This window comes from Cnephaeus nilssonii, assembly GCF_951640355.1.
Source record: "Cnephaeus nilssonii genome assembly, chromosome: 5".
In the NCBI taxonomy this organism is placed as follows: Eukaryota; Metazoa; Chordata; class Mammalia; order Chiroptera; family Vespertilionidae; genus Cnephaeus; species Cnephaeus nilssonii.
In genome coordinates, this window is record NC_137076.1 from 21,321,596 (window position 1) to 21,347,132 (window position 25,537).

Here is a 25,537-nt window from a genome sequence, read left to right on the forward strand (position 1 = left end):
GTCATTTTATCTTTTGTTCCATCCCAGAGCCCCCCCCCCCACTATGTCTTTGCTTTCTACCACCTCCCTAATCTATCACAAATGAATTTCTTTTCTTTTTTAATATATATTTTTATTGATTTCAGAAAGGTGAGATAGAAACTTCAGTGATGAGAATCATTGATCGGCTGCCTCCTGCACGCCCCCTACTGGAGATCCAGGGCAAACCCGGACATGTACCCTGACTGGGAATCCCGTGGAGACCTCCTGGTTCATAGGTTGATGCTGGCATCTGGGGCTTGGGGCCTGGTCTACGACTGTGGGCTTCAAACTTCCCACCGGAGCCGAGTGCCCCCGAGACCACGGGATCCTTTAAAGTACCAGATAAGTGGGGGTTGGGAGGCGGAAGGGCGGACATCTCCTTGCTGGGAATGGTCAACCATCAAAATGGAACCAGTCATCATTACATATGAAGAGGTCGTTTTTAAGTGTCCCTGTGTTTGAAGAAGGGTCGTGAGTGGCCTGGCAGCCTTATGGTTACAGGTCAGATTCGGACCCAGTGCTAAGACAAGGTCGCCTCAAAGACGTAACCTCCAGCTTGCTGTCGCTCGGGCCTGAGGGGGCGGGACCTTGCAAACTGTCCAATCAGGGGAGTCGCCGGTAATGTGCGTGAGGGCGGCGCTCTGATGACGGCGTGGACTGTGGTGTCGTGGCTTCTCGCCATCCGCCGGCTTTTAAAGGCGTCAGGTGGCTTCTCCACACCCTCCGCCCCTGAGACCTGCAGTTGCTGCGAGAGTCAGTGTGGACAACGGGGACCCCCTGAAGTCGGAAAATGGTGAGTGTGTGGGCCGGCCGGCCGGCTGTGGGAGTCAGGGGAGGAGGGCTGGTGGGACCACCGTGGCCGGCCCCGGCCCCCCAGAGGGCACTCCGGAGTCGGGGTGAGAGGCCGCCAGTGGCGCGGCACGCAGCCGGGGGCTCGGCGGCAACCAGACCCGCCGGTGTTTTCTCCGGCCACCGGCCGTGTCCCCGGGAATGGTCGGCGTCACCGGGAGGACCGTCAGGAGACGGTCGTGGCTCAGTCTCGGGGGTTCCTGTGTGGGAAAAACTGGTCTCTGTGGCCCCCAGGCCGCTCTTTCTCCCCAGGAGGACCCGTTCTCTCTTGAGTTTTACAGATGTTTGGGGAGCAGGGCCTCAAATCTACGACTCTGTCCCCCCAACCTAGGTCTTTCTGGGACTGGCAGTAAACCCCTAAATTTCCAAATCTTTCCCCGCATTCCCAAACGCCATCTTCCCCTCCCTAGTCCACAGCATCATTAACTGTTTGACCGCCATGGTGCATTTCACACCACATAGTATTTTAATAGTGTCATTTCTCCACACAGCCATGGATGTTCCTCTTTTCACAGATTTTTTTTTTTTTCCTATGGATGTTTTATGGAAGAGGAAAGCGTGGAATGACCACCTGGAATTGTGTTGTGTACAAAGCCTCGTGTCTCTCCCCCAGGATCTTTTGTGGGCGCAGACATCCATGGGTGTCCCTGTTTGGAAACTTCCCTGGGTGGTCTGCCCTTTTCATCACAGTGCCAGGTCTCTGAGTTTGTGGTTTTATTCACTTTAATTTTCCTTTTTTTTTTTCAATAAATATAAATGTATTTAATCAATAGATCTTGAAAGACTATAAAATATTTCCAAGGAAAAGGTGAATTTCAGGAAAAAACTCCACTATTACATCCATTTGTTAATTTTTTTTTTTCCTTTCTCTTTTTCCGTGAGCAGATGAACATTATGAGATCTGTTATTTTGGTTGATTTCAAATGCAGTATCAGGGCTGAGACTCGCAACATCTAACAGTGTGTTTAATATGATCGTTTCCCAAACAGTTACTTACCATGGAAATAATAAACTAACATTTATTATCTAAAGGAATAGATATCTGCAGAATTTCTTGTTGAACCAGAAAAATGCCTTACAATATTCTCCCATCCTTTACACACAAACACTGGATTTGAGTCATTTTGCTGGATTGGTCAAACACTCGGTTTGTGTATTTAAAATATCGGTGTCCAGCCGAAACTGGTTTGGCTCAGTGGATAGAGCGTCAGCCTGCAGACTGAAAGGTCCCAGGTTCGATTCCGGTCAAGGGCACGTACATTGGTTGCGGGCACATCCCTAGTGGGAGGTGTGCAGGAGGCAGCTGATCGATGTTTCTAGCTCTCTATCCCTCTCCCTTCCTCTCTGTAAAAAATCAATAAAATGTATTTTTTAATTAAAATAAAATAAAATATCAGTGTCCAAAATAAATAAAATATCGGTGTCCAGAGCAACTGGGTGGGAAGCAGAAGCCTGAGGTCAATGTCTCCAAGCTTAGGCCGGCTTGAGCCTGAAAGGGACGTACTTGAAGGCCCAGTTTGTTCTTCCTGGGGAGCCTTCCCTCATAGGTGTCCTACCTGCTCACACCCACCAGGGAAGGAGCCTTTATGCTGAGAAGCTACAGCCCTGAAAGCTGGCGATGGGGAAGGAGGGGGAGAGGGCGGGAGGATATTCTTTCTAAGGTTGTAACTGATTTCCTTGGTCCTGTTTCTAGATACAGGCTTGAGGATTGCATCCACTGTGTAGGTGCACTCAGTAATTTGTGTACATTGAGAAAGTCTGTGAAGGTCAGTTCTGTCTTGGTTTATGAATCTGGGAGTTTTTTTTGAGGGGGTGAGACCTTAAATTGAATCTGGCTAAGAGTTTCCTCGCTTGTGAAAATTAAAGCCTGAGACAGGAAGCCTTTCCATTACCTCAGGAGAGGGGTGTGTAGAGCTCCCAGAGTCCCCCAACCTTCCATCATCAGGGACTGACCCACTTGAAGAGTTGTATTCCACCTGGGCAGTTGACGCTCGTCAACCTTGAACCAGGAGGTCATTGTTCCATCGATTCCCAGTCTGGGCACACAGTCCCGGGTTGCAGACTCAATCCCCAGTAGGGGGCATGCAGGAGGCGGCAGATGGATGATTCTCTCTCATCATTGGTGTTTCTATCTCTCTCCACCTCTGAAATCAAGAAAAATATTTTTTTCTTAAAAAGAGTTGTATCCTAATAGGGGTGTATGGACTGCAAGCTTCAGAATGTGGGTTTTCTTCTGAACTATGGGGAAGGAGGCAGTTTATCTTACCGGATTTGAAGATTTACATTTCTTTCTTTGGATACTCATAATATTGCATATTGAAGCTCTGTACTCTAGTTTTCCTTAGCAGTCTGTAATATTATTTTCTGGGTGAGTGTGTAAGATTTTTAGTTCTTGGGCTTTCAAAATGTAAGTTAATTGAGAGAGACATGGGAGTAAGGTAAGAAAATCTGGAACCAAACAAAATATGTTTCTTTTAGGCAAGAGATCCTCAAGATATGAGATGAGTGTATTTGAGTTCTTAGGTAGATTTTACATTTTAGGTCAGTTTTTGTATGTGCATGCCCCTAGAGAGCTTTACATTTTAAATGCTGTAATATTGCTTAGGCAAAAGGGGAATGAAATCCTACTTTAATAAATAGAAGAAAAACAACTCAAAACTTACATAAATCTTTGAAAATCCTGATACATCTAATGGATTAGGCCCAAATAAAATTATGATATGCTTTGCCCTGGCCAGGCAGCTCAGTTGGTTAGAGCATTGTCCCACTAGCCAAGGTGGCAGAGTCCATCCTAGTCAGGGCACGTACAAGAATCAACCAACCAATGCATGCACAAATAAGTGGAACAACAAATCGATGTTTCTCTTCTCTCCTTTCCTCTCTCTAAAATAAATAAATAAAAATTGTTTAAAAGTATGTTTTCCCAGCCCATGTGGCTCAGTGGTTGAGAGTCAACCTATGAACCAGGAGGTCACAGTTCGATTCCCAGTGTGAGGCGTGCAGGAGGCAGCCAATCAATGATTCTCATCATTTATGTTTCTATCTCTCTGCCTTCCTCTCTGAAATAAATAAAAGTATAATATGGCCCTAGCCGGTGTGGTTCAGTGGATAGAGCATCAACCCGTGGACTGAAGGGTCCCAGGTTTGATTCCAGTCAAGGGCATATGCCCTAGTTGCAGGTTCCCCGGCCCTGGTCAGGGTGCATGCAGGAGCCAGCCAATCAACGTGTCTCTCTCACATCAATGTTTCTGTCTCTCCCTCTCCCACCCTTCCTAAAAATCAATAGAAAAATATCCTCGGATGAGGATTAACAACAACAACAAAAAGTATAATATCCTTTTATACCTGAAATAATACCCCAGTGTGATATGTAAGAAGAAGCTATAATGCCTCTGGTTAGTTTGGTTAGAAAAAGATTTGAGATTTCTTGTATTTTTGTGGTTTAAACTTTTATAAACATTAGTGTTTAAAGGATTATATCTTAGAATTGTTTTCTATGTTGAAAAGAAAAACAATAAACTTTAAATTAAAATTTAAAAAGCAAAAGTAGTTTAATTTAAAATAATGACTATTAAATAGGAAAAATATGGTATATATATATATATATGGTGTATATATATAATACACACACACACTAGAGACCCGGTGCATGAAAAGTCATGCACTGGAGGGGTGGTCCCTCAGCCCGGCCTGCCCCCTCTCACAGTCCGGGAGCCCTTAGGGGCAGAAGGCAACCCAGCGATCAAGGGAAGGCGACACCCCATCACACCTCTGCTGCTGCCACTACCGGCAGCACAAGCCTCGGACCGGCCCTGGGCGGCTGGGAAGCCGCCATTCAAGGCTTGCCTGCACCTCGGGCCGGCCCTGGGCGGCTGAGGGGACTGGGGGACTCCAGAGGCAGGCGCATGGAGCGGCCGGACCTGCCTGGGAGCAGGCCTGGCCGTGCCGCGCACCTGCCGCCCCAGTGGGGCTGAGGGGACTGGGCATCACCATCTTGTAGCTGTGTGACCACCATCTTTGAGGGCAGGACAGTCAATTAGCATATTCCCTCCTTATTGGCTGTGGGTGCTGCCATCTTTGCGACAGCCTGAGGGTTAATTAGCATATTCCCTTTTTATTAGATAGGATTACTCAGAAAAACAATGCATGCAATGGCTAGCAAAAGTCTATGTAAGCCAAGACCAGTTTGGCTCAGTGGATAGAGCATCGGCCTGCGGACTGAGGGGTCCCAGGTTCGATTCCGGTCAAGGGCATGTGCCTTGGTTGCAGGCGCATCCCCAGTGGGGGGTGTGCAGGAAGCGGCTGATTGATGTTTCTTTCTCATTGATGTTTCTAACTCTCTATCTCTCTCTCTTCCTCTCTGTAAAAAATCAATAAAATATATTTTTTTAAAAAAAGTCTATGTAAGATGAGGTTTAAAGTCAACTCACTGCTCAAACATCCTGGTCCCCTTCAAGCTCTTGTTTCAGCCATCTGCACTAGCCAATGTTAAATTTCTTAAGCATCCTGTTAGTGTTTCTTTATAACGAGCAGTTGAACCCCACACTTTTTAATATTTGACTGCTCATGACTGGTTCCCCCTCCCTCTGCCCTGCAGTCTTCCACCTGGACAAACTAATGAAAAGGTCTGAGTGGTCTTTCCTCTAGAGATGGCAGGAAATTCAGATCACACAAGCCCCTGCCCTTGGACAAGGATTCTTGCCCCAGCTCCACCCCCAACCGACTATAACAGTTGCTGCCACAAGCCACCCGGTGCATCTGTCTTCTCTTGCTCTGACCTGCTCTACTGCCTGATGGCAGCCCTCGCTGTGTGCAGCTGGAGAGCTAGTGCTGTGAGCGGTGCTAACCCCTGTAGCATTGCTGAACCTACCAAGCTTTAAATTGATGTTCAGCCTACCAGAATTGACAGTTTCAAGAATTCCGAGCCCTGGTCAGTGTGCCCCAGTTGGCTGGGCGTTGTCCCAGGCACAGAAGGTGCTGGGTCTATTCCCAGTCAGGGCACATGCGCAGATTTCGGGCTCAATCCCAGATAGGGGGCATCCAGGAGGCAGCAGATGGATGATGTTTCTCTCTCATCAATGTTTCTATCTCTCTAGCCCTCCCTTCCTCTCTCTGTAAAAATCAATACTTGAAAAAAAAAATTCCGAGGCATTTGGAAACAGGAGTATGGGATCAGGGCCCTCCTTAACTTAATCCTGGGTCTTTGTTGGGATTTATCTATTAGAGTGATTCTGTGACAGAGGCTGGGTTGGCCCCAATGTGTAGGGCACAGGTGGGACAGGGGGTCTGTCCCCTGGGCAAGAGGTGCCATCAGCTGGTTGTTTCTAGAAGAGCAGTTTTTAAAGAGAGAAAAGCGGGGGAAAGGCAGCCAGTAGGTGGCAGACTGATCCACACTCCTAATTCCAGAGGGATCCCACTAAATTTAATAAGCAAATACCCCATAAGGGAATTACTGAATATAATATAGAATACAAATAGGGATATTTCACCTTAACCATGAAAACTATGGTCTTACCTAATTTCTCCATGGTCATAGCACCCATTTTCTTAAAGTATACCACAACCAGCAGGGAAGGTTTAAACCAATGAGTTATAAGTTAAATTGTAATTTAGTCTTTGGCACTTTCAAATTATATTAACAAAGTGGGACTCCACTGTCCTTAACACCAGTTAAATTCATACAGCCTAATGTAAACTAAACAGGGCCTTGAAGGATTGAAAACCACTGTACACCGCTTTAGTGAAGAAGTGATTATCCCCTCTGCTTTACCTATGAACAGCTAAATTTCTCCTTTTTTTTTAAATAGACAGTTTGAATTTAACTTAATAGAATAAATTCCTAAATGAGCTTAACATGCTTGAAGATCCTTCATTGACTGATGGAAGAGCAGTCTTTAATTGCATTGATTATAATAACTGGATAGTTTATAACTTTATATTAAAATCATAAATAGTTATATGATTTCACTATGGTTGGCAAAGGTGAATTTTTACTTGGCTTGTTCTTCAAGAAAGAATGACTCCTCACAGTGGATTACTGCAACCTTGAGGCTGTGGTCGAACCAAATAAGCCCTTATTTTCCATCCCCAACATCATAGAAATTACTGCCTCTATCCACTCAGCAACTGGTTAATATCCTGTCATCACAGATTTGACTGTTTGTTCTGCTCAGTACCTATGTCAGCAGCCTCTCAGCTGCAGTTGCCCTTCACCTCTGAAGGGACATGGTACACCTTTACCTGGTTACCCTCAGGGAACCTCAGCGCCTTTGTCAGCACCCACAGTCTCCGCAGCAGGATCTGAACTGTTTTCACTTGCTCCAAGAGCACAGGTATGACACTACACCAATGACATCCTCTTCTTTCAGGACATAAAAATAGTGGCAAAAAGAGCTCATAAAAAGGCGAGAGGCCATTGCCACATAAATGAGGTGAGTGCCTTGTTTAAATTCCCAGAAAGTATCTGGTAACCTGGATACAGTGAAGATATTGCTATTATCTCTCTTAGCACCCACAACATTGTCTAGATTCTTTTGGTGCTCTGGAGGCAACATAGTCTTTGTTTACACATTTTACTTGAATCTATTTATGTTATTACTTGCAAGCTGGCCCACCTTGACTAGGTACCCCTAAAAAAAAAAAAGGCTCTGGATTTGGTCAAATTGCCATACAACAGGCACTCCCTTAGCGCCGTCAGACACTGTTTCCCAACAGAGGCTTCAGTGACTTCCTGTCATGCCTCCTAGAATTACCCATGATGGCTCCAAACTGTATGCCTTTAGAACTACAGTTGTCACTGCTTTTACAGAGCTATCCTAAAAATAACCCTGAAAATATCACCTCTTGGGAAGCTACCCATTTGCCCTGGGACCTGTAAACATCACCTCAAGAACTCAATTCCACTGTAGAGACTCCTTCAGACAAGATATTGTTAAACCTATGCCCTTTGGCCCAGCTGGCATGCCTCGGTGGTTGAGCGTCAACCTATGAACCAGGAGGTCACTGTTTGATTCCCAATCAGGGCATAGTCCCCAGGTTGCAGGCTCCATCCCAGTGTGGGGTATGCAGAAGGCAGCTGATGATACTCTCTTATCATTAGTGTTTATATCTCTCCCTCTCCCTTCCTCTCTGAAATCAATAAGAAAATATTAAAAAATAATAATAATAAACCTGTGCCCTTTGGCATATCCTACCGGCAGGATGGGGTGGCCTCTCCTCTCCTCAGTTTCTTGCCAGATGCCATGGAGCTGAATGAGGTCACCCCTTTCTAAGACCTCCAGACTTACTGGGGAGCTTCTCAGGATTCCCTGAGTTAAAAGCAATGGGAGTTTACAGACTTCTGGGATGACATCACCTCATTCCTACATGATGGAGCTCAGGCAGACTTACTACTGTTATCCCTTAATTGGAACATCCTTTTAAAGGATGGGACTCAAGGGTCAACATGACTGACCAAACATCAGGCAATCATCTTAGCACTGACCAGCAACTGGCTTTGCTGGCCATGTTTACAGACTCTTGGATGATTGCCTACAAGTTGCCCTTTTGTGGTAAACAAATTCTATGATTTTTCTTGCTTGCCACAGTATAAATCAAGTTAACACCTGTCTCCACATTTACTAAGGCCATAACGTGAGATCTTCCCAAGACGCTCCTCCTCCAGGTGCGAGTTCTAGACACTAGGACTGGTAACAAAGGAACTCATTTCGCTTCTCAGAATATAGGGTAGTAGGCTCTTGAAAAAGGCTTCAGTGGAAGTTTCTCTTCTCTTCCAAGTCTCAGGGTGCAGTCCTCATAGAACACTGTAATGGCTTATGCAGTGATGGCGAACCTATGACACGCGTGTCAGCACTGACACATGTAGCCATTTCTGATGACACGCGGCCACATGCCGAGGATGAAACATTTGCTGCTCCTGAGGATGAAACATTTGCGACTAGAGTCTTGGGGTTAGTTTTTTCCTCAAAGTGACACACTACCCGAGTTATGCTCAGTTTTTTTGGCGAAGTTTGACACACCAAGCTCAAAAGGTTGCCCATCACTGGCTTATTGAAATAACTTCAAATCAGTTGAATAAAAGATGGCTTCTTTCAGCCATCAGTCATCAGCAATCATTATTAATGTATATCTTGCCTTTTTTTCTTCTTCTTAGTGGACTTGGCTTTTCTTTACAGCAATTCTAGGTTTGCAAAAAACTTGATCAGAAAGCAAAGAGTTCCCACATAACCCCTCTGCCTCCACATAGTTTGCCTTATTTTTTAAATCTTACTAGAGGCCTGGTGCACGATATTCGTGCACTGCGGAGGGGGTCCCTCAGCCCGGCCTGTGCCCTCTCGCAGTCCGGGACCCCTCGGGGTATGTCCACCTGCCGGCGGGGAAAGGCTCCCGCCACCACTGCTACGCTCACCAGCCTTGAGCCTGGCTTCTGGCTAAGTGGCGTTCCCCCTGTGGTCAGTGTGCGTCATAGCATCCAGTCATTCCCCCGTTCAGTCGATATGCATATTAGGGTTTTAGTATATAGGATATTACTGTGGTACATTTTATATCCGTGCATTAAAGTCCACAGTTTATATTAGTGTTGAGTGTTGTACAGTCTCTGGGCTTTGGCTAATGTAAAATGATGTGTGTCCATCTTTTCTGCATCATGTAGAAAACTTTCATTGCCCTAAAAATCCTGTGCTCCACCTATTCATTCATTTCTCCCTCCCACCCCCAAATCCCTAGCAACCAAAGATCTTTCACTGTCTCATAGTTTTGTCCTTTCCAGAAGTATGCTTGGAATCATACGTGTGTTGCCATGTCATATTGGCTGCTTTCACTTAGTAATATGGTTTTAAGGTTTTTCCATGTCCTTTTGGCTTGATACCTCATTTCCTTTTTTTAAAAAATATATTTTATTGATTTTTTACAGAGAGGAAGGGAGAGGGATAGAGAATTAGAAACATCGATGAGAGAGAAACATCGATCAGCTGCCTCCTGCACACTCCCCACTGGGTATGTGCCCACAACCAAGGTACATGCCCTTGACCAGAATCGAACCTGTGACCCTTGAGTCCGCAGGCCGACACGCTATCCATTGAGCCAAACCGGTTAGGGCGATACCTCATTTCCTTTTATCACTGAATATTACATTGTATGGATGTTCCAGTGATTAATTTTTAAATATATTTTTATTGATTTCAGAGAGAGGAAGGGAGAAGGGAGAGAGAGAAACATCAATGATGAGAGAGAATCATCAATCGTCTGCCTCCCACATGCCCCCCCCCCCAACCAGGGATCAAGTCTGCACCCGGGCATGTGCCCTGACCGGTAATCGAACTATGACCTCCTGATTCATGGGTGGACACTCAACCACTGAGCCACACCGGCTGGGCCAATGATTATTTTTCCATTCACCTATTGGAAGATATCTTTGTTACCTGTAAGTCTTAGTAGTCGTGAATAAAGCTCTTGTAAACATTCAGAATTTTTTATAGACATAAGTTTTCAACTTATTTGGGGAAATAAGGAGTATGATTGCTTGCTTATATGATAAGAATAGGTTTAGTTTGCCCTAGCTGGTTTGGCTTAGTGGATAAAGTGTCAGCCTGCGGACTGAAAGGTCCCGGGTTTTATTCCAGTCAAGGGCACATGCCTATGTTTCAGGCTCAATCCCCAGTAGGGGGCGTGCAGGAGGCAGCAGATAAATGATTCTCTCTCATCATCGATGTTTCTCTCTCTCCCTCTCTCTTCCTCTCTGAAATCAACAAAAATATATTTTTTTAAAAAAGAATAGGTTTAGTTTAAGAAATTGCCTATCTTCAAAAGTAGGCATACTGTCTTCCATTCCCCCAGCAATGTATGAAGGTTCCCATTGCTCCACATCTTTGCCATTATTCAGTGTTGGCTCTCAATGTTTTGAATTTTAGTCATTGTAATAAGTGCCTAGTGATATCTCATTCTTCTTTTACTTGCAATTCCTAAAGATATATGAAGTTGAGCATTTTTTCCTATGCTTATTTACCATTTGTGTCTCTTTGGTGAAGTGGATGTTCAGATCTTTTGTCCATTTGTGTTGCTTGTCTTCTTATTGTTGGATACCAATCCTTTATCAGGTAAGTGTTTTGGAAAGATTTTTCTCCCAGTCTGTGGCTTGTGTTTTCAATCTCTTAACACTGTTTCGCAGAGCAGGTTTTATTTTAATGAAGTCAAACTTATTTTTTTCTCTCATCAGTCTTGCTTTTGGTGTTGTATCTAAAAAGTCATCACAAACCTTGGGTCTCCTAGATTTTCTCCTATGTTATCTTTTAGGAGTTTCATAGTTTTGCACTTTACATAAGATCTATTATCTGTTTTGAGTTAGTTTTTGTGAAAAGTGTAAGATATGTGTCTAGATTGATTGATTGGATTGATTTTTGCATGTGGATATTTACTTTTCCTGACACTCTGTGTTGAAAAGGCTATGTTTTCTCCATTGACTTGCCTTCGATCCTTTGTTGAAGATCAGTTGATCAGCCCTGGCCAATAGCTCAGTTAGTTGGGGCGTTATTCCATACACCAAAAGGTGGTGGATTCAGTTCCAGGTCAGGGCACATACCGAGGTTGCCAGTTCAATCCCTGGTTGGGGCGCGTACCAGAGGCAACTGATTGATGTTTCTTTCTCTCTCTCTCTCCCTCTCTCCCTTCCTCTCCCCCTTTATCTCTCTCACTAAAAAAAATAAGAACATATCCTCAGTTAAGAATATTTTTAAAAGATCAGTTGATTATATTTGTTTAGATCTACAGGAAAAAATTGACTTCTGTGTATTAACCATTTAATTTTTCAGTCTTACTCTGTTCTCTTATTAGTTCAAGGGGTTTTCTTTGTTGTCTTCTTTGAGATTTTCTCCATAAATAATCATGTCATATGTGACAAAGACAACTTTAATTTCTTACTTCTCATTCTGTATACCTTTTATTTCTTTTTCTTATTTTACTGTATTAGCTTAGACTTTACAGTGTCGACTAGTACTGATGTGAGGGAACATCATTGCCTTCTTGATCTTACCAAGAAAGCATCCAGTTTCTCACCATTAGGTAGGTTAAATGCAAGTTTCTTATAGAGGGTGTTTCCTAGTTTGTTACCATAAATTGATTTGAATGTTGTCAAATGCTTTTTTTTTTCACATTTCCACAGCCCCTTCCTCATTTTTTTAAAATATCTTTTTATTGATTTCAGAGAGGAAGGAAGAGAGAGAGAAACATCAATGATGAAAGAGAATCATTGATTGGCCACCTCCTGCATGCCCCCTACTGGGGATTGAGACTGCAACCCAGGCATGTGCCCTTGACCGGAGTCGAACCTGGGACCCTTCAGTCCGCAGGCCGACACTCTGTCCACTCAGCCAAACCAGCTAGGGCTCATTCTTGATATTAATAATTTGTCTTTTCTACTTTTTTCTTGGCTTGTATAGGTGTTGCTCAATTTTATTAATATTTTCAAAGAACCAGCTTTTGGTTGTGTAGATTTTTCACGATTTCCCTATAATTTCATTGATTCCTTTGGTTTTTATTTCTACTCTTGTGCTTACTTTAGGTTTAATTTGCTCTTCTTTTTCTAGATTTGTAAGGTAGAGGCTTAAGTAATTGATTACAGATCTCTTTTTTCAATTGTATACCTTCAATACTATAAATTTCCCTCCAGGCACTGTTTTTTGGAAATTGTATTTTCATTTTCATTTAGTTCAAAGGTTTTCATTGCTTTTGAGACTTCTTCTTTGATCCATGAGTTATTTATAAGTGTGTTGTTTAATCTCCCAAGTATTTGAGGGTTTTCCAATCTTTCTGTTAATGGTTTCTAGATTAATACCTTTGTGGTCTGAGAGCATATTTTGTATTACTTCTTTTCTTTCAAATATGTTAAGGTGTGTTTTATGTTAGAATGTGTTCTATCTTTATTAATTTTCCATGTGAACTTGAGAAGAATGTGTATTCTGCTGTTGCTTGATGATAAAGTATTCCACAGTTTTTAGTAAATTCAGTTGTTTGATGGCACTGATCAATTCAGCTGTGGCTTTTCTGATTTTCTTCTTGCTAGTCCTGGTAATTGCTTTTTTTAAATTTACCTCTTCTTAATTTTTTAAAATTTTGTTTTTATTGATTTCAGAGAGGAAGGGAGAAGGAGAGATAGAAACATCGATGATGGGAGAGAATCATTGATTGGCTGCTTCGTACACACCCCCGACTGGGGATAGAGCCCAAAATCCCAGCATGTGCTCTGGCCAGGTATCAAACTGTGACCTCCTGGCTCATGGGTTGATGCTGGTGAATTTTACCACTGTATTGTTATGCACAGGAGCACTAAGGAGTGCTGTGTCTCCTTAAAGACTTGACCACTTGATCATACTGTAAAGCCTCTCTTTTCCCTGTGCTTTGTCTGAAAATATAGACATGCCAACTTTCTCTTAATGTTAACATATATCTTTTTCCATCCCTCAATTTCAATATATCTGTCTTTATTGTTAATGTGACTTTAGTATTATAGACAACATATAATTGGAAGTTGTTATTTCTTATTCACTATGACAGTATCTTTCAATTGTTTTTTTATATATAACATTGACTTTTAAAATGATTGTTGATATAGTTGGATTAATATCTACCATAATGTTTGGTGTTTTCTATTTGTTGCCCTTGTTCTTTGTTTCTCTTTTGCCTTTCACTTTTTTTTTTTTTTTCCCTTCTCTGGCTTTAAGCATTTTACCTGATTTTATTTTTTCTTCTTTCTTGGCATATTTATACTTCTTTTTTAACTTTCTTGTTAGTTGCCCTTAAATTTGCTGTATATAGTTACAGTTAACCCAAGTCCTCTTTCAAGCAATGCTAAACCATTTCACTGGTTGTATACATTTCTCATAACAGAGTATTCCCAATTCCTCTCTCTCTGCACCTTATAACATTGTTACTGTTCATTTCACTTATCCATAAGATATAATTACTGAATACTTTGTTGCTAGTATTATTTGAACAGAGTTATCTTACAAATTGAGAATGTTTAAGGTAATGTTATTTTACCTTCATTTATTCCTTCTCAGTACTCTCCCTTTCTTCATCATTTTCCTTCCCTATTTTTTAATTTCAGAGATGATGGAGAGGGAGAGAGAGATGGAAACATCAATGATGAGAGACATTCATTGATCGGCTACCTCCTATATGCCCTACACTGGGGCTTGAGCCACAACCCGGGCATGTGCCCTAACTGGGAATTGAACCATGACCTCCTGGTTCATAGGTCAACTACTGAGCCATGCAGGCTGGGCTCATTTTCCTTCCTTTTGAATAATTTCCTTTAATACTTTTTGCAAGGCAAAGCAGATGTACTGGTGAAAAATTCTCTCAATATTTGTCTCAGAAATTTCTCTCACTTTTGAAGGATAATTTCACTCAACACAGTTTTAGTTAGGTTGTTTGTTTTTCCATCAACACTTTAAATATTTCATTCCATTCTCTTCTTGCTGGCATTATTTGAGACCCAAAAAAAAGTATGACTTAATTCTTGCTGTTGTTTATTCATACCTAAGATGTGTTTTCCCCCCTGGCTTCTTTCAAGCTTAAGTCTTTTAGTGTGCTATGTGATTTTGGTGTTGTTGGAACCCAGACATGATGTACTGTGAAGAAGGAATCCTGGTAAATAGGCCTTTAGTGTGAGGTTTTTAAGTTTATCTAGCAAGGGTTTAACCTGTGTTTACTATTTGTATACCTGTAAGTATCAGGCTACATCTGCTGTCCTTCCTTTTCTCTCTCCTGTCATCTTTGGGATTCTCTAGAAGCTTCTTAAATAAGGTCTGAAATGTGGTCCTTTCTGTGAATTCCACTAGAGCTGAACCTAAACACTGGCCTCTATACCCATCAAGAAGTGGGGATTTCCTGTTCTGTTCTTTAACTGAATGGGTAAATTATACCATCATAATTACTGTGGAAAGCATTTTCTCTATCCCATGCATGTAGATGTTAATGATCTTTTTCAGAGACCAGTGTTTAGGGAAATTATGTGCCTGAAAGATTGAAGATGCTATTTTTTATTGTTCAGATTATTACAGTTGTTCCTCATTTCCCCCCCCCCTATAGCTCCCCTCCACCCAGTTCCCACCCCACCCCATGGCCTTACCAACCCCCACTGTCCTCATCCATAGGTATATGATTTTTGTCCAGTCTCTTCCCGCACCCCCCACACCCCTTCCCCCTCAAGGATTGTCAGTCCACTCCCTTTCTATGCCCCTGATTCTATTATATTCACCAGATTATTCTGTTCATCAGATTTTTTATTCACTTGATTTTTAGATTCACTTGTTGATAGATATGTGTTGTTCATAATTTTTATCTTCACCTTTTTCTTCTTCTTCCTCTTCTTAAAGAATACTCTTCAGCATTTCATGTAATTCTGGTTTGGTGGTGATGAACTCCTTTAGCTTTTTCTTATCTGTGAAGCTCTTTATCTGACCTTCAATTCTGAATGATAGCTTTGCTGGGTAGAGTAATCTTGGTTGTAGGTTCTTGCTATTCATCACTTTGAATATTTCTTGCCACTCCCGTCTGGCCTGCATAGTTTCTGTTGAGAAATCAGCTGACAATCGTATGGGTGCTCACTTGTAGGTAACTAACTGTTTTTCTCTTGCTGGTTTTAATATTCTCTCTTTGTCTTTTGCTCTTGGCATTTTAATTATGATGTGTCTTGGTGTGGTCCACTTTGGATTCCTTTTGTTTGGGGTTCTGTGTGCTTCCTGGACTTGTAAGTCTATTTCTTTCACCAGGTGGGGGAAGTCTTCTGTCATTATTTCTTCAAATAGGTTTTCAATATCTTGCTCTCTCTCTTCTTCTGGCACCCCCATAATTTGGATGTTCATACGCTTGAAGTTGTCCCAGGGGCTCCTTACACTATCTTCATATTTTTGGATTCTTTTTTTCTTTTTGCTTTTCTGGTTGGGTGTTTTTTGCTTCTTTGTATTTCAAATCTTTGACTTGATTCTTGCGATCCTCTAGTCTGCTGTTGGATCTCTGTATATTATTCTTTATTTCAGTCTGTGTATGCTTAATTTCTAGTTGGTCCTTTTTCATATCCTCGAGGGTCTCACTAAATTTATCGGCCTTTTCTAGAAAATTCATGAAAAACCTTATAACCGTGGTTTTGAACTCTATATCCAGTAGTTTGCTTTCCTCCATTTCTTTCATTTGTAACCTGTTTGTCTCCACATTTTGGTTGCTTCCCTGTGTTGCTAGAGTGGCTTTGTGTGCTAGGTGTCCTATAGGGCCCAGTGGCTCAGCCTCCCCAGTTACCTGAGGTGGACACTCTTGGTGCACCCCTTTGTGGGCTGTGTGCACAGTCTTGTTGTAGTTAAGCCTTGATTGTTGTTGGTATCACTGGGAGGAATTGACCTCCAGGCCAATTGGCTGTGAGGATCAGCTGTGTCTACTATGGGAGAACTTCTGTGCTGGAGTAATGGAGCCCCTTTCACATCCCGCGTGATTCAGGGTTCCAGTTCAGGGTTCGGGTTCTGGAGAAGGGCCGCACGCAAATGAAAAGAGACTAAAAGAAATTTAGTTTGGCGATATGGGGGGCCAGGCGGTAGTCCAACTCTAGTGGGAGAACTACTGCTAGGCTCTGGCCTTGCTATCCCTTTTATTGAGACTATGGGATACACCCATAGCCCTTAGGCAGGTAATAAGCAGATTATCATATCAGTAAGGATTTACATGATTACAAGATGGGGAAGTTGCCTCAGTTACCATTGATAGGGAGTGGTTGGCTCTGACCTTTCAGAGCTTCAAGGTTGACCAGCCTTTTACATCTTTTCTATTAGTGAGACAATGGTCGGTTTCCAGCACTGGAGACACCCTTATGAGGCAAGACTTGCTTCAGTGGGGCTTTGGTGCTCACTGAGTCTGCCCCCTGAGTGTGTCCCTTATGGATCTGAGGAGTTGTAATCTGGATGGTCCTACTCTAACACCTGGGTACACTGGCTCTTGGATCTCCAAGAAGGTGCTAATTTAGCCTCTGCCTGAGGCCACCCAGCAGGAGCTACAGAGAGATCTGCAGATTCCTCTTAATTGTTTGGGTTTTGGAGGTGCCCAGATGAGGCCCAGCTGTGAAGCAATGCAAGCTGCTATGGGGCCTTGGGCCTTCTTTTGGATGTTCTGTGTCTCTCTGACTCAGCTGCAGTTAAGTAAGTTTAGATTTCAAAGGACCAGGCCATTCATATGCAAAAGCCTCTGTGCACAGCTGGGGTGGGGCAGAGTCTCAGGGCAGAACAAACAGCAATGGCTTCCTATCAGCCCTGCCCTAAGAGGCCCCTGGGTCTCAGTGTCCCTCGGTACTTGCCGCAAGCACCTCTGAGAGAAAGCCACCCTCGAGTTCCGCCTGATGCCAGACAGTCCAGTTTCTCCCCGTATGAGTCTGGGTCCCCAGAGTCTCGCCCGGAACTGGAGTTCAGAGCAGTTGGGAGCTTGTGTCTCCCTGCGGATTGAAAAAGCCAGTCGTGTACTCAGTTGCCAGCCCTCTCCGCGCGCGCGCGCGCGCGCCTTCGTACCTCTGCACTTTACTTCCACAGCTCCTCTGAGTCTCAGTGTGCTTTTCTCTTCCCTTCTAGTTGTAGAATTTCCACTTAGCCAGCCTTCCTGTGGTTCTGGATGATGTCCGTTTTGTCTTTTAGTTGTAGTTTTGAAGTGGTTGTGCGAGGCAGCAAGTTCAGGTGTTTACCTAGGCCGCCATCTTGGTTTCTCCTCGATTGAAGATGCTATTAAGTTACGAGAAAGTGGTTATGTATAGAGAATATGAATTCTGGTGACCAAGTCATAGAATTTTTTTTTCAAAAAAACTATCTTAAATATAATAATGTTACATGCAATAAACATTAATATTTCAAGAATAAAAGGATTTTAAGTATAATAATATTACCAAAACTGTACTAACATAGTATGCTATCACAAAAGTTGTAGGAAATATTAAAAATCTGCAAGTAACAGGATTACTTCTGTTATATTCTAGAATATTTTCTACTCCTCTGGCTCTATTTTTGTTCATCAGTTTATGTTTTTCATTATATTCCACAAATGAGTGAGATCATATGATATTTATCTTTCTCCAACTGGCTTATTTTGCTTTAGCATGATGCTTTTAAAGTCTATTTTGTCGGATATGAATATTGCTACTCCAGCTTTTTTTTCTTTTCCATTTGCATGGAAAATTTTTTTCCATTCCTTCACTTTCATCCTGTGTGTGTGTTTTGTTTTGAGGTGGGTCTCTTGTAGACAGCATGTAGTTGGGTCATGTTTTTGTATCCATTCAACAATCCTACACCTTTTGATTGGAGCATTTAATCGACTTACATTTAGGGTTATTATTGAGAGGTACTTATTTATTGCCATTTTAATTCTTTATTGATAGGTTTCTCTGTTTCTTCTTCTCAGAAATCCCTTACAGCAATCCCTTTAGCATTTCTTGTAATTCTGGCTTGGTGGTGATGAACTCCTTTAGCCTTCTTTTGTCTGGGAAGCTCTTTATTTGACCATCTATTTTGAATGATAGCCTTGCTGGATATAGTAATCTTGGTCTCAGATCCTTGCTTTCCATAACCTTGAGTACTTCATGCCATTCCCTTCTGGCCTGTAGTTTCTGATGAGAAATCAGTATCAGCCTTATGGGAACTCCTTTGTAGGTAACAGTTTTCTCTTACTGCCTTTCAGATTCTCTCTTTGTCTTTTGATTTTTGGCATTTTAATTATGTGTTTGGGTTCTTCTTGTTTGGGGTTCCCTGTACTTCCTGAACTTGTGTGAGTTTTTCCTTTACCAGGTTAGGGAAGTTTTCTACCATTATTTCTTCAAACACCTTTTCTATTCCTTTCTCCCTTTCTGCCTCTTCTGGCATACCACTATTCTAAATTGTTACGTTTCACATTGTCCCACAGCTCCCTTAAGCTGTCCTCCTGTTTCTTAATTGTTTTTTTGGTTCTCTAATTGAATGATATTTTCAACTCTGTCTTCTAATTCACTGGTTCGATCCTCAGCTCCCCCTAATCTGCTGTGTATTCTTTCCAATGTGTTCTTTGTGTTATGTCATTCTTTTTTTTTTCTTTTTTTTTTTCTGAAAACAGAAGAGGGAGGGTCTTTGTGTTATGTCATTCTTTATCTCAGACTGTTCTTTTTTCATAGTTACTATATCTTTTTTCATACTGTTGAACATTTTTAACATCATTACTCTGAACTCAGTTTCAGATAAATTTCTTATCTCTGCTTCATTTATCTCTTCTCCTGGAGAATTTGCTAGTTCTTTCATTTGGGGGTTGTTTTGTTGTTTCCTCATTTTGGTTGTCTGTTTGGGTTTGTGACTATGCTTTAGGTAGATCCTCTATACCTCTCAATCCCAATGCAGGACAATGTTAAAGGCTCTTTCTGACTAATTGGATCAGGCAAAGATTCAAAGCCTCCAGAGACCACCTCTGTGTACAGACTAATAAGATTCTGACTTGAATTGCCCCCAGGCAATCGTCCTCAGGTGTGGTGAGTTTTTTCAACAGGGTGGGGCAGTTGCTTCTGCCTGGAGGCTGTTACTTTCAGTCTCTTAAGTGGCCTCAGGGCAAGATGTTTGTCAATAGGGTGTGTCCACTGTCTTCCCCTCAGGCAAGGCAGATGTCTATATGGGAAAGATGTCCTCTGCTTTGTGAGGGAGTGACTCAGTCCAGGAAACTTGGGCTGTCTGCCTTCTGAGCTCTATCTCCTGAGTCCCCAGTCCTGGTTTCTACTCTCACAGCTCCAGTCCATTTTTCCCTCCTTCTGCCAGAGCACAAGGTGGATGGCTCCACTGGGAATTTTTGTGCATTGGCCCTTTAAGAGGGTGCCCAAACTTTCAGCTGCCACTCCCTGGCAGACACTTTTCACAGCTAGATGTTATGTGGGTACTCTCCTCAGTTTGGTGCTCTCTGCTGGGGAGCCCAGCTTTGGGATTAGATCCCAGAGTTCTCAGTGGCACCCCCACACACACAACTGAGATAATCTCTCCGGGACTTCAGTTGCCATCTGTGGGTGCCCAGCCAGCCCTTTTGTGCCTCTGCCCTTCCTACCAGTCTCTATGTGGTCTCCACCTTTGGTCCTTGGGTATCAGGGTTCTCTCCTGTGAGTTTTCCATTGATTATTCAGGAAGCCTTTCCATATTTCAGTTGTAATTCCAGCTTGTTCTTGGGAGCATGTTCATGTAGCATCCTCCTACTCTGCCGCCATTTTTCTAGAATATTTTGGTATCACAACATATGTGAACTTCTTATCAATACATATGTGGGATGCTTTAGGATTCAGTGGCCTTTGAAGATGTGGCTGTAAACTTTACCCTGGAAGAGTGGGCTCTGCTGGATCCTTCACAGAAGAAACTCTACAGAGATGTGATGCGGGAAACCTTGAAGAACCTGGCCTCAATAGGTAAGGGTGTCAACATTCCTTCATTTAGCAACTTAGAGAACAGATGTTTCTTGTCTATTAGCATTGTTCTCTGATTTGGAATGGGGAAGAGAACACTTTTGTAAACAAACCAGGCATAGTCAGGGCTCATCACAGACCTGCAATGTAATAATTCTTCTGTAACTTTTTTAATTTTCTGGGTCTGCATTTCAGGAAGAAAATTGGAAGACCATAACACTGACGATCTGTACAAAAATCAGGAAAGAAATCTAAGGTAAGTTATATTCACAATAGAAATCAGTGTCCCACAAGGGGATCTTCGTATGTCATGAAAATTTAAAAACAAGCAGACATACTCCTCAAAAAATTAAAAAATGGAATTGCCTTATGACCCAGTGACTCCACTTCTGAGTATATATCTTAGGAAACCCAAAACATTAATTCAAAATACTATATGCACTCCCATGCTCATTGCAGCACTCTTTACAATAGCCAAGATATGGAAGCAACCCAAGCGCTCATCAGTGGACAAGTGGATAAAAATATTGTACATATATACAGTGCCATACTACCATATTTTCCGGCGTATAAGACAACTTTTTAACCCAGGAAAATCTTCTATTCGCCCAGTCGTCTTATATGCTGGAAAATATGGTACTCAGACATAAAAAAAAGAATAAAATCTTATCACTAGCAAAAGATGGCCCTAGAGGGTATTATGCTAATGGAAATAAGTCACACAGAGAAAGACAAATACAATATGATTTCACTTATATGTGGAATCTAAAGAACAAAATAAATGAAATAGAAACACACTCATAGATACAGAGAACAGACTGGTGGTTGTCAGATCAGAGTGGGGTTGGAGGCTGGGTGAAAAAGGTGAAGGGATTAAGAAGTACAAATTGGCCCTAACCAGTTTGGCTCAGTGGATAGAGCACTGGCCTGCGGACTCAAGGGTCCCAGGTTCGATTCCGGTCAAGGGCAAGTACCTTGGTTGCAGGCACATCCTCAGTAGGGGGTGTGCAGGAGGCAGCTGATTGATGTTTCTCTCTCATCGATGTTTCTAACTCTCTCTCCCTCTCCCTTCTTCTCTGTAAAAAATCAATAAAATATTTTTTAAAAAAAAAGAAGTACAAATTGGTAGTTACAAAATAGTCATAAGGATGTAAGGTATAACAGGAAATGTGGCCAATAATTTTGTAATAGCTATGTATGAAATATCAAGGGGACAACCACTATGCTGTACACTTGACACTAATACAAAATAATAATATATGTAAACTGTAATTGAAATAATAAATAATAAAAACAGACACAGCTTTAAATTTATTTAATTTTAGAAAAATTTTACCAAAAATGTTTTCTAAATTGTGACATAAGATGTTCAGTGTTTCCAAAATAGTTTACTTGGAAACAGTATTCAAAAACCCCATATATGAATAGTACTATTTTAATAATAGCTATGGTCAAACCTTCCTTAAGAGCATTGATTGTATTCAGTTTCAAACAATTCAGACAGGGCAGAAAACCTACTCTTTCCCTATGAATTGTAAAAACATAATTCTAATGTTTGTGAATAAATGTAACTTAATAAATAAATCACTAATCATGTACTCCTGTTTTTTTTATAGACATTATATGGTAGAGAGACTCTGTGAAAGTAAAGAAGGTAGTCAATGTGGAGAAAACTTCAACCATATTTCAAATCTTAATCTGAACAAGAAAACTTCTAAAGTAAAACCATGGGAGTGCAGTGTGTGTGGAAAAGTTTTCATGAGTCGTTCATCCCTTAATAGGCACATGAGATCTCACACTGCACCCAAACCATGCAAGTATCAGGAATATGGAAAGAAACCTTACAAATGTAAGATATGTGGGAAAGCCTTCAGTTATCTTCAACCTTTTCAAAAACATGAAAGAAATCACAGTGTAGAGAAATCATATAAATGTAAGGAATGTGGGAAATCCTTTAGGTATCGTCAATCTGTTCGCAAACATGAACGGACTCACACGGGAGAGAAACCCTACCAATGTAAACAATGTGGGAAAGCCTTTAGATATCATCAAACCTTCCAAACACATGAAAGAACTCACACAGGAGAGAAACCCTATGAATGTAAGCAATGTGGTAAAGCCCTCAGTTGTTCCAGTTCCTTTCGAAGTCATGAAAGAACTCACACTGGAGAAAAACCCTATGAATGTAAAAAGTGTAGTAAAGCCTTCAGTTGTCCCAGTTCTCTTCGAAAACATGAAAGAACTCATACTGGAGAGAAACCCTATGACTGTAAGGAATGTGGGAAAGCCTTTATTTCTCTCGGAAGCTTTCAAAGACACATGATAACACATACTGGAGATGGACGTTATAAATGTAAGGACTGTGGGAAAGCATTCAATTGTCCCAGTTCATATCGAATACATGAACGATCTCACACTGGAGAAAAACCCTACAAATGTAAACAATGTGATAGAGCCTTCAGTTGTTCCAGTTCCTTTCGAACACATGAAAGAACTCACACTGGAGAGAAACCCTATCAATGTAAGGAGTGTGGAAAAGCTTTTCACTGGCTTACGACTTTTCAAGTCCATGTGAGAACTCACACCGGAGAGAAACCCTATATATGTAAGCTATGTGGTAAAGCCCTTAGTTGTTCCACTTCCTTTCGAAGACATGAAAGAACTCACAGTGCCGAGAAACCCTATGAATGTAAACAGTGTAAGAAAACCTTCAGTTCTGCTCTAGGTTTGCAAATACATGAAAGAACTCACACTGGAGAGAAACCCTATAAATGTGAGGAATGTGGGAAAGCATTTGTGTCTCTCACAAGCTTTCGAAGACACATGATGACGCACACTGGAGATGGCCCTTATAAATGTAAGGATTGTGGGAAAGCATTCAACTGTCCCAGTTCATTTCGAATACATGAAAGAACTCACACTGGAGAGAAACCTTATGAATGTAAAATATGTGGTAAAGCCTTCAGTTGTTCAAGTTATGTTCAAGTACATGAAAGAACTCACACTGGAGAGAAACCCTATGAATGTAAAGAATGTGGGAAAGCTTTCATTTATCGCACAACCTTCCGAGGTCACATGAGAGTGCACACTGGAGAAAAACCGTATAAATGCGAAGAATGTGGGAAAGCCTTTAGTCGACCCAGTTCATTTAGAAGCCATGAAAGAATTCACACTGGAGAGAAACTTCTTCATTGTAAGCATTGTGGGAAAGCTTTCAATTGGCCCACATCCTTACATAAACATGTCATGAGAATGCACACTGGATAAATTATAACTGATAAATGCAGGAAGGTTTTCACTCTTTACAAATACACTCAAAATTATGTGAAAACTCCACTGGAGAGAAATAGCTATAAATGTAAGTTATGTGGGAAGGCCTGATGCAAATTAATTCACATATAATACTCCAGTGACATGAAAGAAATGTTTCAAAGCTAAAAATATATTTTCTTTATCAGAGATTCATCCTGAAATTCAGTCTCTGGGTGTGTTACTTTTGAAAATGAGCAATTAGTACAGACAATTCTGTAAGTACTCTTTAAGCAACAGTATAAGCTTTTAGTAGGTAGGTTTTCTTAAATCAGCTTATAAGATTTTTGTTTTTCCATTTTAAAGTTTGTTGGATCCATGGGTGAGTTGAAATATAATTGTACTACATACTAGTAGGATTAATTTTTATACAAAAACCTAACCCTGTAAGTTAAGGGGAATAGTGACATGTTGGTATTTGTTAGGGTTTTCCTATTGGCTTATGTGGCAAGTACTGGATATTTCTTAACCATGATAAATATTCCTCTTTTCTTAGGAGAAAAACTTTCCTTTTCTTTCATCAAAAGAGCCTTACTAATTTTCCTTACTAAAGGATAATTGGCATAAATTTGTAAATAAGCAAAGTTTATTATAGAGTATAATATCATTTGAATTACTATTTACATCTTTCCCTGCACTCTGTCATTCCCTCTGACTGTGATTTGGAAAGCAGACTTAACATTAAGAAGAGCTTCCTGGCTGTAGCCAATTTGGCTCAGTGAATGAGCATTGGCCTGTGGACCAAAAGGTCCCAGGTTCGATTCCAGTCAAGGGCATGTACCTTGGTTGCAGGCTCCTCCCAGGCCCAGGCCCTGGTCGCCTCCTGCAGGAGGCAACCAATCAGTGTGTTTCTCTCACATCAGTGTTTTTCTCTGTCTTTCCCTCTCTCTTCCACTCTCCCTAAAAATCAGTGGAAAAAATATCCTTGGGTGAGGATTAACAAAAAAAAAAAAAAGAAGAGCTACCTGTATTAACATCAGCGTCAATCTTACAGAATAATCTTAAGATGTTTACAAGTATAATTATTTTATATTTAAATTCACAGCTACAATATATTTTATGCTTTCATGTTAAAATTCACTAACCTCATTTGCATGAGATTTGGAAGGCCTGTTTTTGAACCACAGAGCACAGAGAGAAAGATGCATAGACGTTTCATATATACCTGCTTCCAACCCATTGTCATTATTTGTCCTGCCAGTCAAGAGTTTCCTCAATGCCACCAGCAACTACATGACTTCCAGTTTCTCAGAACTGTAGGTTTCCACAGATGCCTCCACAAGATCCATAGCAAAGATCTGTCCTTTTGGCTTTTTCTACAAGCTCTCAAGTGTCCACCAAACAACAAATTCAGACTGTTTGATAATGTTCTCTGAAACGCTGACTTCTCTAGACTGTACTGTATAAGGTCTAAATTGCAAAGTAAACAACTCATTCTGTTAATATTGCTAGTGACTATGTGTTCCTGATTCCACCAAGACAGCTACAGAGGTGCTGTCAAAAAGAACTACATGGAGCCCTAACTGGTTTGGCTCAGTGGATAGAGTGTCGGCCTGTGGACTGAAAGGTCCTGGGTTTGATTCCAGTCAAGGGCATGTACCTTGGTTTCGGGCACATCCCCTGTGGGAGGTGTGCAGGAGGCCGCTGATCGATGTTTCTAACTCTCTGTCCCTCTCCCTTTCTCTGTAAAAAATCAATAAAATATATTTTTTAAAAAAAGAACTACATGGAGTCTGTTCCCCTGCTGCAGTGTGCAGTGACTGCTCTGACTTGGTCCTTCCATGTGAGAACTAGCACCTTTCTCACATCAGGCAGATTGTGGATATTTCCAGTTACTCACAGCTGAACATAAGTCCTTAGGACATTTTCAATTATGTTTGTATATGATTTAAAACAGTGTTGTTTTTTGTCAAACAAATGCTTCTATAGATGTTTCTT

The 25,537-nt window shown here is 41.6% G+C and overlaps 1 protein-coding gene across 2 annotated transcripts; it reads left to right on the forward strand.

Moving 5' to 3' along the window:
- Positions 1-685: 685 nt before the first annotated feature.
- LOC307099161 (putative KRAB domain-containing protein ZNF788) lies at positions 686-24,557 on the forward strand. 2 transcript variants are annotated; one of them, XM_079770358.1, is made up of 4 exons: positions 686-814; positions 20,167-20,293; positions 20,486-20,546; positions 21,907-24,557. In XM_079770358.1, the coding sequence occupies exons 1-4, from the start codon at positions 812-814 to the stop codon at positions 23,555-23,557; spliced, it is 1,842 nt and encodes a 613-aa protein (XP_079626484.1). In that variant the 5' UTR covers positions 686-811; the 3' UTR covers positions 23,558-24,557. The 2 variants fall into 2 exon arrangements, with proteins under 2 accessions (XP_079626484.1, XP_079626485.1); XM_079770359.1 differs by lacking the exons at positions 20,486-20,546; positions 21,907-24,557 and having other exon boundaries at positions 20,167-20,473.
- The last annotated feature ends 980 nt before the right edge of the window (positions 24,558-25,537 follow it).

Bases quoted from the DNA above. Each gene is read 5' to 3' on its own strand.
- LOC307099161 (XM_079770358.1), top strand. The intron at 20,294-20,485 runs GTAAGGGTGTCA...TCTGCATTTCAG, and splicing joins GAAGAACCTGGCCTCAATAG to GAAGAAAATTGGAAGACCAT. The intron at 20,547-21,906 runs GTAAGTTATATT...TTTTTTTTATAG, and splicing joins AATCAGGAAAGAAATCTAAG to ACATTATATGGTAGAGAGAC.